The 17,978-nt window shown below is 42.5% G+C and overlaps 1 protein-coding gene across 1 annotated transcript in view; it reads left to right on the forward strand.

The window, feature by feature from the left end:
• LOC126155690 (dynein axonemal heavy chain 8-like) overlaps positions 1–17,978 on the forward strand; it is a 622,476-nt gene that overhangs the window by 173,390 nt on the left and 431,108 nt on the right. Inside the window, exon 13 of the mRNA XM_049916245.1 lies at positions 9,852–10,020. Within this exon, the coding sequence (XP_049772202.1) occupies positions 9,852–10,020 (169 nt within the window). The remainder of the gene's footprint in view (positions 1–9,851; positions 10,021–17,978) is intronic.

The raw sequence follows: 17,978 nt of genomic DNA on the forward strand, positions 1-17,978 counted from the left end.
AAACCGGTTATTAATTTCAGTCACGTAGGTTTCTTTAACAGACAGTTCCTTCAGTCGTTCTACATCGAACTTAGGTTTTGGAGTGGATTTTGGTTACTGTATCCAAATCATCTTGATTTTCATCTTTCCTTCCACTAGGAAGTGCTCTGAGCTACAGTCTGCTCCTCTGTAGGTTCTGACATCTCTTACGAATGAACTGCATCTTTGGTCTGCCATAAAATGATCAATCTGATTTATAATTTTGCCATCTGGAGAGCACCATGTAATTATGTGAATTTCTTTGTGAGGGAACATCGTGGAGCAAATTCTCACATTATTTGACATGTGAAGTTGATCATTTTTAATCCATTTTCTTTTGTGGTGAAATGCTTGCCATGTTTTCCTGCTGTGGGGGTGAACATATCCTCTTTACCTTTTTTTCCATTACAGTCTCCAATGATAATTCTTATATTTCTTGTTAGAAGACTTCCAACTACCCTATCTAATTCTTCATAGTGCCCATATTTCTCATCTTCAGTTGCATCTTCATTCGGTGCATGAAAATTTATGAATGTTCCATCGTGCCACTGCTGTTTCATTCTGATGCAAGATATTCTTTTATTAATGGGATGGAATTCTTTAACCATATTGACAATCTTGTTCTGACAGCAAAGACAATACCGAATTCTTGCTGTTTTTCACCTCTCCCATAAAAAATGACACAATCATCCTTCTCCAAGCCACCTACTTTCCTGTAGAGCTAAAGTGTCGGTCTTGTATTTTTTAATTCAGATATCAAAATCGCTGCCGCAACTGGTTTATTAAGACTATGAATCTTCCATGTCCCGAATGTGAAATCCCGTTTCTTGTTTCAATCTCGTGAATTCCTCTTCCATAGCTTAGGTCTGTTTCTTTTAAATCCATTATCCAAGGCATATCGTTGATGTGAGCCAGAATGTATTAAATCCTCTTGCCCCATTATGAGCGCTGTGCGGGTTAAGCTTGGTGAAGGGGGCTGCCATCTCACAACTTCCAAGCTTGCTGAGTAATATTTTAGATTGCCATTTCCACGGCAGACTGCCTTTCCCAGGCTCTGAGCTCTGCCTGCCCTGTAGAGAAGGCTTCCGTCTCTTCCGCTGTTGGAATGCCATAAAAATTCTTCATGTCATCCGAGCCGTTGACATCCTCTTCACTGGTTTTGGTCCACCACGGGTATTTAATTTGCCCGGTAACCACCAGAATCTGTTTGGCCGAGCATCCCCCTATCCGCCACCTGGGGAGGTGCCCGATGGGTGACGAGCAATCCCGCACGGGGTAACAGTATGTAGGGATGTGAAATGGAATGATCACATGGGCCGAGTTGTGGGTAAAGCAGGTGGTAGACTTTGGTTTATTGGTGGAATATGGGGAAACTGCAATCGGTCTACAAAGGAGATTCCTTACAAATCACTCGTGCAACGCATTCTGGGATACTGCTCAAGTGTGCGGGACCCATTCCATATAGGACTAACAGGGGACATAGAACGAATTCCCTTAGCATCACCCAATTTAATTAGAGGCTCAGCACGAATAGTCACAGGTTTTTTTGACCCGTGGGCGTGTGTTACAGCGATCCTGAAGAAACTGAACTGAAAAGCTCTTGAAGATAGACGTGACCTATACCGAGAAAGTCTGCTAACAATGTTTCAAGAAGCGGCTGTAAATGGTGACTCTAGGAACATACCACAACCCCCTACTTATCGCTCACATAGGGATCGTGATGATAAGATTAGAAGAATTGAAGCGCGTACAAAAACTTTCAATCATTCTACCCGCGCTGCGTACGTGAATATGATGTAGATGTAAAATTACATTTCTTTATGTGATTTGGGAATGTCTTTTTGCTTTTGTAAGTGCTGTTTGACTATCTAGTAACAAAGAATATGTAAAAAATCTGGCCTGTTTTTCAAATTTGTGATTACTTTCTCAAAAACACAAATTTTTATTTGTTTAGGTACTAAAGGGCATGTTTTGTTGTTTAATGAAGAGAAAAGAAACTACTAATGATACTGTAACTTCATCGAAACATGTCTGTGTAAAAGATGAGAATATTGTGTTTCCTCAAGACGTATCCCACCCAAACAAAAAAATTAGAATAACCGTCGTTGTTGACATGGATTCATGCAGTTACAACAAGAAAGTTTTTGTGCACATCTTCTTGACAGATTTTTGTGATAGGTACGAGGGCTATCCAGGAAGTGATTCCAATAGGCCACAGGTGAAATATTACAACATTTAAAGCAAATTTATTAGAAAATATTAAAACTACACGTTTTTATTATGTTTACATAACCGTCATTCAGATTTAAGCATTTTTCATACTTCAGAATCTCTTTACTATAGTTTATCATGTCGCGTGGGGTCCGCTGTTTTCACGATTTGGCAAATTTGTTTTATTTTGACGTTGTAGTAAAACGTCCTTGTATTACCAACGTCATTTAACATTATGAAGGGAGGTCAATGAACCTTGCGAACTTCGTCTGTGTGTTATCGTGTTTTGTGGACCAACCCAGCAATTGCCTAAACGAGCATGGGAAGTCGACCGAAAACCTCGCTCAGGCTGTCTGGCTCACCTCTCTGTCTCGCAACCTAGCACGCTGACCGTTAATTTGTCATACTTCATCATCATCATCATCATCATCATCATCATCACCGTCATCACAAGTCACTGCTGAGCGCCGTGACCCCACGAACCAAGCGTCTACATCCTGGACGTCACCAGATTCTCTTAGAGCTTACTGAAGAGATAGACCAGAGATCTTGATTTGATATATCCACCTGCACGCTGCTCTTTCCATCAGTCTCTTGCCCTCGATCTTCCCCTCCGTGATCATTTCCTCGAAATTTTCTCCATCACTTCTCACAATATCACCAGATAACTGAAAAATTCTGTTGTTGGCGAGAGAAGAAAGGCGCCTGGAGATTCTGAGTTGCTCAATAATGGGCACATTCGTTCTTCTTTCAGTCCTGCGCCAGCACTAAAGCTCAAATATATCAATACGCAGCCTCTCTCTGCCATTAAGTGACCATGTTTCGCAACCATAAAAGAAGACGGGGAACACGAGTGTTTCAACAAGCCTGACATTTGTGGTGTTCGTTATTGCTCTGGTCTTCCAGATCTTGGTCAGCTGATTCATAGGCACTTGCCACACTATTATCTATCTTCTTATCTCATCTTCCCAGCTTTTAGTGTCACAGGTGGTTGACCCAAGGTAGATGCAGGAAAACGCGACTTCCGGTTCCTTTAATCGACCTGTGAGTTGCAACTGTGCTTCTCGATCTATTATCATGAATTTTGACATGCTACGTTTGAGGTCCAATCCATATGATAGACTACTGTCCTTTACTTTTGTTAGTAGCTCAGAAAATTCATCTTCGTTGTTGGCTAAAAGCACGGTGTCATCAGGAAAGTGGAATCTACCATCATTTGAGATGCCTTTAGTCCAACCATCAAGACCATTCCTAATGACATTTTCTGCATAGATGTTGTACTGTTGAAGGGATAGAACGCAACCCTATCTGACACCTTTTGATACACTGAAGAAATCAGATGTTTCAGCACTTGTCTTTACAGATGAGAGGTGATTATTGTGTAGACTTCTGAACAATGCTGTCAAGTGTGGTGGTACACCGAATTCGGCAAGCAGCTACCACATTTCCCAGAAACACAGTCAAAGAGTTGCCTGTAGCCAAGGAAGTAGATGAACACAGAAGTACAGAACTCTCGCGATTTCTCGATTATTTGTTGTATATTTAGAATCTGTTCACAAGTTCCTTTTCCTTCAACAATACCTGCTTGTTCTGTGGATATGTTAATGGATTAATTATCGTAATTATCTATCCACAAAATCTGCCACCCGAGATTGCAATGAGAACGTTTTGAAAGTCTTAATCAGCATTAAATCATGGTTTCCAGAAAGGAGTTTTAACGCGCACAGATCTTATGGTATCGTAAACGTTTAGTCACGATCTCACGCAAAACATCTCGAGAAAACTGCGCAAAATTGTCCGACATTTGAGGAATTTTCTGCATTAATTCATTGGTGACTACAGACGAATGGCCAGTTCCTTCGTGATCACGAATATTTATGCTTGCACTCCTAAACAAATGACACATTTGAGACACAACACATTCAGTAATCACATTTACCACAGATACAGCACAAATTTCGCGATGATGTCAACAACTCTGAGACTGAAACTTCCTGGCAGATTAAAACTGTGTGCCGGACCGAGACTCGAACTCGGGACCTTTGCCTTTCGCGGGCAAATGCTCTGCCAACTGAGCTACCCAAGCACGACTCACGCCTCGTCCTCACAGCTTTACTTCTGCCAGTACCTCGTCTCCTACCTTCCAAACTCTGAGACTGTTTGCTACTAAATCCGTGTTGTACAACGGATTTCGCATGTGGTGGGTTTTCGGTTACGATTCATTTTGAAAGGCCACTGTGGGTAAACCAGGAGCAATGTTGTACACGTTCTTCCACAGCAGCTTCCTACGTGAATCAGTGAAGAGATTGGTCCATTCCCTCCTCCCCTTACCATGACATATGATAATGGAAGTTACTTTCCTGGTAGCTTTCGTATTTGCTTCCACACATGCTGTTTGTGTCCTTTTACTTGAGCGCTAATAGAGCTAGTTCACAGGGGTATAGGGTGTGGAGGGGGCAAGCTTCCCCAACTACCGAGGAAACAGAAGGTTTGCAGAGGGAACTAGGCCTACCACACGTGCTACAGCCACTATACAATGAGGTGACAAAAGTCAAGAGATAGCGATAGGTACGTATATAAATGACGGTAATATCACGCATACAAGGTAAAATAAAACCGAAGTGCGTTGGCGGAGCTGTCATTCCATTTCGAAAATTGTTAGGGAAATCGGTATTGCGTGATACACTGTATCAAGAGTGTGCCGAGAATATCAAATTTGAGGCATTACCTCTCACCACGGACAACGCAGTGGCCGACGGCCTTCACTTAACGACCGAGAGCAGCGGCGGTTGCATAGAATTATCAGTGCTAACAGACTAGCAACACTGCGTGAAATACCCGCAGAAATCAATATGGAACGTACGGTGAGCGTATCCGTTAGGACATTGTGGCGAAATCTGCCTTTAATAGGCTGTGGAAGCACACGACCGACGCAAGTACCTTTGCTAACAGCACATCGCCTGCAGCGCCTGTCCTGGGCTCGAATGCATATCGGTTGGACCCTAGACGACTTTAAAACCGTTGCCTACTTAGATGAGTTCCGATTTCAGCAGGTAACATCTGATGATAGAGTTCGAGTGTGGTGCAGATCCGTCGAAGCTATTCAAGCTGTTGGTGGCTCCCTAATGGTATGGGCTGTGTTTACATGGAATGAACTGGATCCTCCGGTCCAATTCAACCCATAATTGACTGGAAATTGTTATGTTCGGCTACTTGGAGACAATCTGTAGACATTCATGGACTTCATGTTCCTAAGCAACGATGGAATTTTTGTGGATGACAAAGCACCATGTCACTGGGCCACAGCTGTCCGCAATTGGTTTGAAGAACATTCTGGACAATTCGAGCGAATGAATTGGCCACCCATCGAACATTTATGGGGCATAATCGAGAGGACAGCTCTTGCACAAAATCCTGAACCGACAACACTTTCGCAATTATGAACGGCTCCGGAGGCAACATGGCTCACTGTTTCTGCAGGGGATTTACAACGGTTTGTTGAGTCTGTGCTACGTCGAGCTGCTCCACTGCGTTGGGCAAAACAAGGTCCGACACGGTATAGGGAGATACCCCATGACTTGTCACCTCAGTGTATTTGTGCTTTTATTTTCGTAGTGAACATCTAAAGAAGTTTACACTGCTTGGTTGTAAACACTAAACCTACTTTTTCTGAATATTCGAAAATAGTTCTCGATAGAACTTAGAAAATGTAGTTAAATATCACGTCAACAAATGTCATTAGAGACGGACAAGAGTAGGAAAGGAGTTCGAGCACGTCCATTTCAAAACATTCCATCATTTGCCTACAACGATTTAGGAAAACAACGCAAAACCCAAATCTAAGTGACCGTTCCTCCTAGAGTCCAGTCCAGCGTCTTTCACAATTGCATCACATAACCCGATTGGTCAATAAAAATGGAAACATATTGGCCATAGTTTCCTGCAGTGATTTGGAATGAGTGGGAAATGGAAATGAATATTGCTGGATAGGGAAAACAAGCCGGCGTCATATGACGAGTGAGCTAAAATTGCCATGACACGAGGAACTAAAGAATTCATACACGAACATTGCTTTCTGCTTTTCAATTCACTGCAGTCAGTTACATTCCCACAACATACTTCAGTCAGCCTCTAGCATTCAATTAAAGAACAGAACTAATGTATTAAATTGCTTATTTTATTTGAAGTTGAGACTATAATACTACATCGTGATAGCTTCACAAATGTCTCTCAAACTGAATAACTGTCTTATTCGTTGTCAGTACAGTAACCAGGATAATTTCTCAGTGTTATGCACGATTCATGTTGGACGTCAACGGACAGTCATGGAACAGAACGGCACCACTAATGGTGATGCGTTCACACTAGACGGTACGTCAACATAGGGTCTTACTCTTCAGCCCAGTATTAAACCGTGAAAGTGAGATTATGAGAGATAGTCTGCGTTACAAAAAGTCCGAATATAGTATCAGCATTAAGGAACTACCAATGATATGAACTACCAATGTTGTTCATAATCAGAAAAAAAAATTCATTGCGAATGTTTTTGGCAAATGTTATTTGGTAAATTTCCCCCTGCTGGCAGCTGAAAGAGTAGGAAAAATGTCGTTTAAACGTATCCGAACACCAACATTCATGTGCTCTCCAAAATATATTCTTACGAAAACGTCAAGTAAGATTTAGGAGGCAGTAGATATGTCCTTTTTTTAATATTTTGTGTCCTGGTTTCTTTATAATTGCCAAAATATTGTCAAATTAACTTTTTTCTCATGCAATAGAAGTGACTTTTCACTGCCGAAGTAATTTTCTTAAAAAATACCTTTTCTACCTATTTATATTCTTTTTTATGGCAGTGCAGGCTTTTCTTTGTGTAGGTATTGTGAAACCTAATTATATTTTCACTTTCGGATATTTGGTCTTTTTTGTAGGAGAACATGCATAGCAAAAAGGTGAAGTACTTATGCAACCTTTGCTATCTATCACAAAACAAACCAAGCAATACAATAAAGATTAATAAAACACGTAAGCACAAAATTCAGTATTATAGCCTGTGCGAACGCGGCAAGAGGGGGCTAACTTTCAATATTAGCAGATAACGCCAGTGTGTTCTATCATCGTCAAGACTTTCTTCCCGAGAACGCTTTATGGTAACATTCAGGGTACCGTTCCGTCGAATGCCGTCATTTGAAAGACATTGTGGACTGTGAGTCTTCATATTCTCGCGGTGTTTTACTTGATCTATAAAACTGCAAGAATTCAGCCGTAGCCAAACTTTGTCTGCTGCTGATATTTTGCCTTAAAACTGTTCGACCATCTTTGAAGCGAGCGGGAATAATTGACGGTAGAACGCTCCCGTCCACTTTGTCTACTGGTCGGGCAAGCCAAATGCGTTTGATTACACTGCAAATATAAGTTGAAGAAATACCACACTGCAGGCAGAGATGTATGCCGTATATGCAGATATCTCTGCGCCCATGTCATATTTCTTCAACAGTGATTTGCAATGTACTCATACGTGCTTGGCTCTTTCTACCGATGTATAACGTGGGTGGGATCGCTTTACCGTCCCCAACCAAGCCACCTTATAATCGCGATAGCTTTGCCCCAACCTAGCTGAACTCAATTGTTTCATAAGCTGCGAAGTAGTCGCGGATTAAACAGTGATCCAGGAAGAGAATAAATTTCGTTTTTCACCGACAATGATCACAGAGACCATATTCAGATCTGTTTTAGGAATTAGGACATGTTATAAAACATATCTGAGGATGCTCATTGTTGACCGAAACCGGTAGTCTAAGGACCAGACGTCTTACGATCATTGACGGAAATAAAAGAAATTTATTGAAACCAGTAGCTCCACAAATACTTTTAACTACCCGAAAAGACCGCTCCTTATTTCTTCTCCGCATTACTCATTCTTACTGCAGGTCCCTCACAAGTGGTAGTGACGTATGATACAGCGTAGTGTTAGTTTTAATTTTCTCGAAACTCATAGTTTTTAAATGACGTACAACCTTTTCCTGTGCGTTACTTCATCTTTCCTCATTGAAAAGCGTTATTTTATGTATCACAAAACATCTGCATTTAGTTCAGCCTCTTAAAGTTTACATCTCATCTTTGTGTTCTTAAACTCGTTTGACCGAAGAGTTCAGGATCGCTGCGTTGTCAGCCCGCCCTCCTCCTGTCGGACAAGGGAATGAAATTATAATAAAGGAGAAAAAATAGCTTACCGTCAGCACTTCCCGGCTCGGTCCGAAAATGGTTGAACGGTTTTCATCCGAAATGTCTGGTTACGGCTGAATTCCCACAGTTTTATGGAGCATTCTTCCTAAGTAAGAGTGCTTTCAGGTGTGCCGCAAAGGAATGTCGCAGGACCGTTGCTATTCACAATATACATAAATGACCTTGTGGATAACATCGGAAGTTCACTGAGGCTTTTTGTGAATGATGCTGTGGTATATCGAGAGGTTGTAACAATGGAAAACTGTACGGAAATGCAGAAGGATCTGCAACGAATTGACGCATGGTGCTGGGAATGGCAATTGAATCTCAATGTAGACAAGTGTAATGTGCTGCGAATACATAGAAAGAAAGATCCTTTATCATTTAGCTACAATATAGCAGGTCAGCAAATGGAAGCAGTTAATTCTGTGAATTATCTGGGAGCAGGTATTAGGCGTGATTTAAAATGGAATGATCATATAAAGTTGATCGTCGGTAAAGCGGATGCCAGACTGAGATTCATTGGAAGAATCCTAAGGAAATGCAATCCGAAAACAAAGGAAGTAGGTTACAGTACACTTGTTCGCCCACTGCTTGAAAATTGCTCACCAGTGTGGGATCCGTACCAGATAGGGTTGATAGAAGAGATAGAGAAGATCCAACGGAGAGCAGCGCGCTTCATTACAGGATCATTTAGTAATCGCGAAAGCATTGCGGAGATGATAGATAAACTCCAGTGGAAGACTCTGCAGGAGAGACTCTCAGTAGCTCAGTACGGGCTTTTGGTGAAGTTTCGAGAACATACCTTCACCGAGGAGTCAAGCAGTATGTTACTCCCTCCTACGTATATCTCGCGAAGAGATCATGAGGATAAAATCAGAGAGATTAGAGCCCACACAGAGGCATACCGACAATCTTTCTTTCAACGAACAATACGAGACTGGAACAGAAGGGAGAACCGATAGAGGTACTCAAAGTACCCTCCGCCACACACCGTCAGGTGGCTTGCGGAGTGTGGATGTAGATGTAGATGTAGATTGTTCCGTGACGTACAGTGTGAACTGACCTTTATTCTGTAAAAGATATTCTCACTGTTGTTGATTCGAATGGTTGTCCGATAATATGCAGGCTTAGAGAAAATGAAGGCACTTATGCATTATTACAAGCAGATATATGTAGCTACTTCTCATAAAGTTGAGCATAGTATCAGTCTAGTACTCTAGAATTTGTAGCGAGTATAACCGCGAATAGGTGACCTCGAACCTACCTTAATTTGTGAAAAGCGTGGATCGTTTGCCGCTGAACTTTGTGATTCATTTTTGCTTTTATCCCCTCCTGACTGAGAAGAGTCATATGTGATAAGAGCGTTCGTTTGCCGTAATGACAACTCTAACTCGCAGGAAGAGGATTCCGGAGCTATACATCCCGCTGATGCGTCTCCACCTGGCCAAGCTGGACCGCGCCTTCCAGGATGGCCTCTCCAGCATCACGTGGACCTCACTCCGCATTCCGGAATTTTTCGAGAAAGCCGACACAGTTCTCACAGACATGGAGAACTTCCTCAAAGATGTAAGTAACGGTTCATCTGCATCGACACTTTTGTTTTAGCGATAATCACTATCCGTAACACATTTAGGCAAAATTTTTCTTCCGTAAGTCTTGTTTTATCTCATTAGCGGTACTGGAAGAGGCAAAAGGAAGAATATTCGAAATGGTTTAGGCTTGTAGTCTAATGATCACAAACTGTACTAAGACGAAACTATCGAGAAACGCAGAACGAGTGAACTTGTTTCATCCGTTCTGGAAATTGTTGAACTTTGCGAGTGAAAGTTAAAGATATTATTATTCAGGCAGAAACAGCTAACAATTAGAATTTCTTTTTTAAGTGTTCATTCACCCATTAGTTGCCTTTCAAGTCTCTGCAGGTTCTTCATCACATGGTGGTATCTGCAAAATCATTATTCCACAAACTTAGCAAAGACCGCTTCCCAAAATTGTGACATTGTCGAAAACAGTTACATTTAAAGGGAACCCATCAAAACACGCATGATTTCATTTTTAGATGAGCATTGCTGTTTTACTATTACCTACGTGTCGTAGAATCCAGCAAACCGTGAGATATCAAACCGTAAGGCGGTATGACAACATCCGTTACACGGGGGATATTAAATTAGGAATTTGTAAAGCATTTATACCATGAGTAGAATCCTATATAGCACTAGTACAAGTCATTTTGATCTTGAGGTAACTGATGGTAAGGTATCACTACAGCTTGTCTGTATAAGTGTTACATTCAGCAAGATAGTAGTTCCTCCATCACTCTACAACTGAGGTAGAACCATTCAATTAACATTCTAGTAACTCGATGATGGTTGTTAGTATCCGATATCTCTCCCTGTGATCGTAAAGAATACTTCGTAACTGAGGGGGTGTAGCATTGTTGAATATCTTGATAGTTTTATGTTGAATGTTCATACATTAGCTAAACTGTCCAACAACAGTCTTGTGAAGATCATGCAACGAACAGGGTCACTGCTGTCATTGGGGCGAACGACAGTAGTCCACGCTGTTACGAAAATTTACCTTATCTCTTTACTCGTAGTACGAAATAGGTACGGAAGATTATGTAGATCCACAGGAGTACAAACAAGATGGAGAGGATCATCTTGCATTTGTATATTTTTGTTATTCCGTTGTTCTCGCACGAAATGTAGGCGAACAAAGTATCTTAACTGGATTCGTACAGCAATGCGACTCTAAATATACTTCCACACTTGTGGTTGACTACAAACTTTTTAAGTTGGTATTACTGTACAGTGTTCGATAAGTCGTTTCCTATTTTATATTTACTGTAACTATCTTATTAGCTGATATCTCCATTGAAATTTAATAATTCTTCCAACAGATCTTATGCTTTTATTGACATCAGTTGAAATTTCACATAAAACCCTCTTATTGGCAACATATTGTCGTAATCAACTGGGTATGTTTGCAACAGCCACGTAGAACACAGGGAGGCACAACAGTGACCGTTACTTCCACTTCATATAAGGTTATTGGTTCCGGTCTGCACAGCTCATCTTTTGCCTGTACACAAAGAAAATAGTCAGAGCGTTAGATATGAAATGAGAGTCGACCACACACACACACACACACACACACATACACAGATGCGTCCATTTTTATATATGTAAATAAAGCGGTATTTGAGATGTGTTGAAGAAGTGACAGAAATTTTGTAATAATTTCCCGTGTTATATCAGCCCGATTCGCGCGACTTTTTCTTTCTTGTCTTGGCAAATGCGTCTGAAAAATGTCTGTTCGGAGTTAGCCATATTGCATGTTTAGTCTGTTGTCACTTGTGAAAAAGACTATGTGCTTTGGTAGTATCGGCGACTATTTATTTTGTATAAAAATAGATTAGAGAAGTTGTATTAATTTTACTATAGGTGAGGAATAGGGTGCAGCAAACTTTTAGAAACATTAAAAATTACTTTTGGTGAGGCTGATGTAAAGAAACACAAATATTTGTGAGTGGTGTAAGCTTTTCGACGAAGGCCGCGAAGACTTTGAAGATGACTAAACGTCCTGGAAGCCCTAGCACATTATTAACCGATGAAATCGTGCGGAAAGTGAAAGAAATGATTCTGAAAGAAACGGCTGCTTATGATGGCATCTCAACTGGTTCGTTCTATGAATTTTTCTCAGAGGTTTTGGGTACGAAACGTCTGAAACGTCAAACGTAACATTTGTTCCAAAATAGTTGAATATCGAAGAGAAAGAGCGGCATTGCGAGTTGTTCAGGTGTTGCTGGATGAAGTCAACAACGATGTAGAAATACTGAATCGTGTCAATGCAGGTGGCAAACTATGGTTTAAGGATATGACGTCGCAACGAAAACTTAATCGTCCGTTGAATCATTCTGGATAGAAAATACCAAGAAAAGCTCAAGTGTGGTGAAATTTGAAGCTAAACTCAATGCGTTCTTTGTTCTTAGATTTCAACCCATCTACTACCAGGATTTATTGTTCTGTTGGCTACCAGTGGAGTCATGAACCCCACAAGGAATTTACATTGGGTGTTTGGGCAGTATTTCATTTATTGTAACGAAAGACATAAAAACAAGCATCATGGAATTGGGAATAGGGAAACCTTGCATATAAAATTTTATGTCATCTCGTTGTCTCTGTAGAGCTGTACCAAGGGAAGTAGGAGAGGATGTTGTTTGGTGGCCAGTGTCCTCTTTCTATAACAGAAACTGCATGTAATACCTGGGTTCCTTGTTAATGTAAAGAGATACTTAACTCGTGCTTCCATGTGCTGTGGTACAAGCTCTCTATTCTAGTCCACTTTAGCCTCACTCTAGTGAAGTACAAAGTCCGCTATGAACATTATGTCGCTATGTGCTGCCTGATTCGGAGCTAGAGGCTGCGACTGCTGCTCCAACTCGGTGCCATGCTTGATGACAGACTCGAACTAACTGGCCCTCCGATCCTTGGCGGCTATCTAAAAACTGGTGGCTGAGAGGACGTTGGCGGCGCGTTTCCAGCGAGTCTCTCATTGGCCTCGATCGATCTTCTTGTGACGTCTAAGCTGCATGGTGTGCTGGCGCTAGGTTACGCCAGCACATTCCTCCTCTCCCCCCCCCCTTCCCCATAATGCTGCATCCTTGTCATGTAGTGAGGCTGCGAACAACAACGGGGAGGGAGGGGAGGCAGGACGGTCGCCGTCGAGGTGAACCAGGAGCCATGACTGTGAAGGACGGCATACTCCTGACTGTACCCCACCATCTGGCTTGCGAGGCAACAGAAACATCCTCTGGAAAACTGCTGCCAGGGTACATATCCAGGCCTCAGAGCGTGTGCTGGGGCGATGACGGCGACGGCCACAGCGATGGCGATGGCGGGTTCAGGTCCATGGGGTCGGCGAGAGGCGACGGAGGGGGCGAAGGCGCATCGTCCATCTGCTCCTCCTGGGGTGCCCTGGTGGCACCAGCGGGTGTCCGCGAAGGCTGCGTGGTCCCATGAGGCCGTGAATCTGGGGGAAGAAAAGCAGAAGACTCACGGGGTAAATGACATGCACAAATTTGGTTCTCGTGGTGCCGCTGCAAACCATCGGGACCTGCAATTAAGCACATATATGAGCCAAAGCGTTCCTGGATTATGTTTCTTTCCCAGCTCCCACGGTTGCCATAAACCCTGAAAAGAACAAGCTCGCACGGTACAAAGCGATACATGCAGACCATTGGCAGCGCCGGATGCTGTGGTGGGTGTAGCAAGTGAGCAGCATCCGATGGTGGCGTCCATGCAGAAGTTCCGCTGGTAATGGTCCGTCTCGTAGGTGGGAGCGATAGGAGGCGAGAAAGAGTTACAGTGTATGTTCCCACGTGAGGGTGGTGCGAAGCTTGGACATCTGTGGCTTGAAAGTATGTACGAAACTTTCTGCTTCTCCGTTGGACTGTGGCTGAAACAGAGCACTTGTCAGATGACGAATGCTATTTCGTTCACAAAACTGTTCAAAATCACGTGAAGTGAACTGTGGTCCATTGCCCGACACTAGTACTTCTGGCAAACTTTCGATGCAAAATACTGAGGACAACGCTTGAATGGTACCATGTGATGTGGTAGAGTTCATAGGCACCACAAATGGAAACTTGCTAACAGAGTCCACCACTATGAGCCAACGAGTGTTAAAAAGTGGTCCTACAAAGTTTATGTGCACTCATTGGTATGGCGATTGAATCTTAGGCCAAGCTGAGACTGTCTGTCACGGAGCGGAATTGTTCTTTGCGCATGCGCGACACTATGACGTCATATGTTCAATGTGGCCTCCATGCCCTGCCAAGTACAGTGCTGTCGCGCTAACTGTTTAATGCGAACAATTCTCCAATGTCCATGGTGGAGCAATCGCAACACATCCTTTTGCAACACTTTGGGAATAAGCATACGGGATTGTCCATTGTTGAACTGAAAGGATAAGCCGACGTGCAAAATATCGGCGCACAACTGAGCTCTGGATACTGTTCAGTGAAAAAGGCCAAGACGTGCGAATATAATCCAACAAAATCTTGAGGTCTGGGTCTGCTTCCATGGCCCGTGCAATCTTTCTGTAGTGCAAGGGAAAAGATTCCAGCAATTCAGAGTCCTGTGCATCAGTTTGCCAACAAGATGTGGGCTACATCAAAATCAGAGTATGGGCAATCGGAAAGCGAGATAGGGCGTCTGCATTGCCATGCTTTGTCGTAGGTCTGTACACAATTTTATACAGATACTGCGAAAGTAACAAAGTCCAGCCAGAGTTGCAATTTTTGAGCAGTGCGCGTAGGAACAGGCTTTGACGGATGAAACATGGACTGCCTCACTTGTAATTTGACACTAAATAGAAACTGTGACCATACAAATAGTGATGGAATTTTGTCGCACCATACACAATAGCGAGAGCTTCTTTTTCAATTCGAGAATAATTGCACTGAGTTTGAGGTAACAACTTTGAGACAAAAGCAATAAGTTTGTCTTGTGCTCCAATTCTGTGGGAAAGCACAGCGCCGATTCCGTAGGAAGAAGCATTGACTTGCAAAACTACCGACTTGACAGGATCAAAATGCACTAACATCTCTCACTAAGCAAAGCATTTTTGAGTTTCTGAAACGCGTCTTGACAGCTTTTAGTCCCGACAAAAGGAACATTTTTGCGACGCAAACGATGCAATGGAGCCGTGATCTGTGTGGCATTTGGTATGAAGCGAATGTACTATTTCATCTTGCCTAGTACTGACTGCATTTCAGACACATTCCGAGGAACAGGCAGATCACGTATTGCAAGCAGATGAGATTGGAGGGGGTACACACCCTGACTGTTTATCACATGACCTAAGTACTGTAGTTCAGTTTGAAAAAAGTCACGCTTTTCGAGATGACACTTTAGCCGTGCTTCTGACAACACTCGAAAAAGAGTGTGTTGACACGTTTTGCGCAGTAGCGTCCCGGATCATGATGCCAGAATATGATATTCCACAAGAACATGAAAATTCACAGTCGCGAGTGAGGCCTTGCGAAGTTGCTACCCACTCACGGTAATTCTGTTGAGGTGCACGTTTTGTGCGGAAAATGCGTACCTCTTTTCCACGGCAGTCATACAAATCGGAGAGGATGGGTGGCGCAGCCGGGTAAATAGTATAGAAATATTGCAAACACAAATGAAATAAACGTCTTCTCCTATTTTAAAAAAAAAATTAAAAAAAAACTGTACCGTCATCCTCGTCGCCATTTGTTTCGATTCTCGTCGTCATTTGTTATGATGATAGGTGGTCAATGCTAAATAGAAACCTATATTGCAGGTTTTGCAGCGAAGTCGGTAAGGAGCTGACTGCAAGGTCTCCAAGGTCTTTATCTGCAACGACTGAAATAATTAGTAGTCGTTGGTAAAAAATAATATATATTGTACTTAACTTGTGTTACATGCTTCTTCATATGCTGCATACATATAATTACAAACATGTCGAGAGAGGCATTACTTATGCCATACTTGACTAAGCGACTTGTCAGAGATTGCTTCCTATCAGCAGAAGGCTATGCTACATTCCTAGTTGACGTCCCGAGCAAGAGTGGACGAGAGCTCGCTAGATACTTGTCACAAGCCGCGGAGCGGCGCTGGTCGCGACTCTCGGGTCCAGCGATATCTGTTACGCGCAGCGGTCGATATCTGCAACCCCTAACAAGTGTGATATCGATCGTTGATACCACATTCATCTGGGCTACTTTGTCTCTTAAAGCATTTGAAACGTGATGTGTCCAGAACAACTTAGGCTATGCATTGTCTGTCAATGTAACATGCGCTACAAAGTTATTAGAGTCTTCGTATTAACCGGAACACTAGGGACCCAGCAATCGAAAGGAGGTATTGTAGCTTCACAGTACCTTGAATGCGATTTGTCAGGTACTCATGCCATTCCTATTCTGTGTCGTTAAATTGCCGCAACGGTGGTATGCTGTTCGGCGACACTTGTTGGGTGTGTCGGTCGTCTGGCTTCTGTTGTGCGGACGAAACTGCTTGTGCAGCCAGAAGTTGTTGTACCATCGTCAACAAGACAACAATTTCTTGATTCTGAAACTAAAAAGCTTGTGTTAAATCCATTACATTGGCCGTCTGCGGCCGAGGCGCGGAGCAGGAGGTGGAGGGGGCGGGGTAATCATGGTTTACACAAATACGTTATAGAAAAAAAAGAGAGAAATTTTATTAGTTCTGCGTCTCCCTTCCTGGAAGACATGCAAGAACACAACAATTCACTAGCAATTATAAACCCCTGCAATCTGAAACAAGAGAAGCAAGCAAAATATCAGCACAAAATTATTCTCGTCACCAATGTTGAATCCTCGTTGCCATCTGTTAAATCCTCGTTGCCAGCTTTTATTTCGTCTCGTTGTCACTGTAGATCTGTTCCAAGGTAAGCAAGGAGAGGATGTTGTTCGGTGAGTGGTATCCTCTTTCTATAACACTAAACTGCAAGCAATTATTAACTGGATTATTTATTAACATAGACAAAAAGCTACTGAACTTGTTCTTCCATGTGCTGTCGTACAAGCTCTCTATTCTAGTCCACTTTAGCCTCACTCTAGTGAAGTACAAAGTCCGCTATGAACACTATTCTGGTCGCTATTTGCTGTCTGATTCGGAGCTAGAAGCTGTGACTGCGGCTCTAACTCGGCGACACGCTCGATGACAGACTCGAACTAACTGGCCCTCCGATCCTCGGCGGCTATCTAAATACTGGTGGCCGAGAGGACGTTGGCGGCGCGTTTCCAGCGAGTCTGTCGTTGCCCTGATCGATCTTCTTGTGACCTCTATGCCGCATGGTACGCTGGCGCCAGCTTATGCCAGCACATAAAAACTTTCAGATATTGTCTTCGTCCTTACATTTAAAACAAAGCTTCTGTGGATATTATTTGTAGCTTCAATTTTAAAAATAGAGTCTTTTTGTCATCTAACATCCGTCAATTTCTGCAATCCGTTCTCCACAATCTTTGCAACGAAATTTCCAAACTTCATATTCCTATGTTATCTTAGCTCTCTCTTCCACACTTAACTTACTTTCTATAATTCTACAAAGGAAAGTCCTATAAGTACAGAGATACAGAATCAAGATCCACAGGTGAAATGATGTAATCAGTGACCCAAATGCGTGTCTCAAAAAAAAAGTGAAGCGAATATTGATTGGTATGTACAAAAGATTATCCTCAATCTTATCACGTGAAATTCTGAACCATGTCAAACAGGAAACATTTTCGGATACGCACAAATCAGCAAACACAGAGCAGAAAGCTTGAGGAAAATTATCCGGTCTGTCAAAGATTTTGATCACCACAACAGATAGCGAAGTTTCCAGAATGAAATTTTCACTCTTCTGTGGAGTATGCCCTGATATGAAACTTCCTGGCAGTTTAAAATTGTGTGCTAGCCCAAGACTCGAACTTGGAACCTTTGCCTTTCACTGGGAAGTGCTCTAGCAACTGGGCTACGCAAGCACGCCCT

This window comes from Schistocerca cancellata, chromosome 2 (genome assembly GCF_023864275.1).
Source record: "Schistocerca cancellata isolate TAMUIC-IGC-003103 chromosome 2, iqSchCanc2.1, whole genome shotgun sequence".
NCBI classification, from domain to species: Eukaryota; Metazoa; Arthropoda; class Insecta; order Orthoptera; family Acrididae; genus Schistocerca; species Schistocerca cancellata.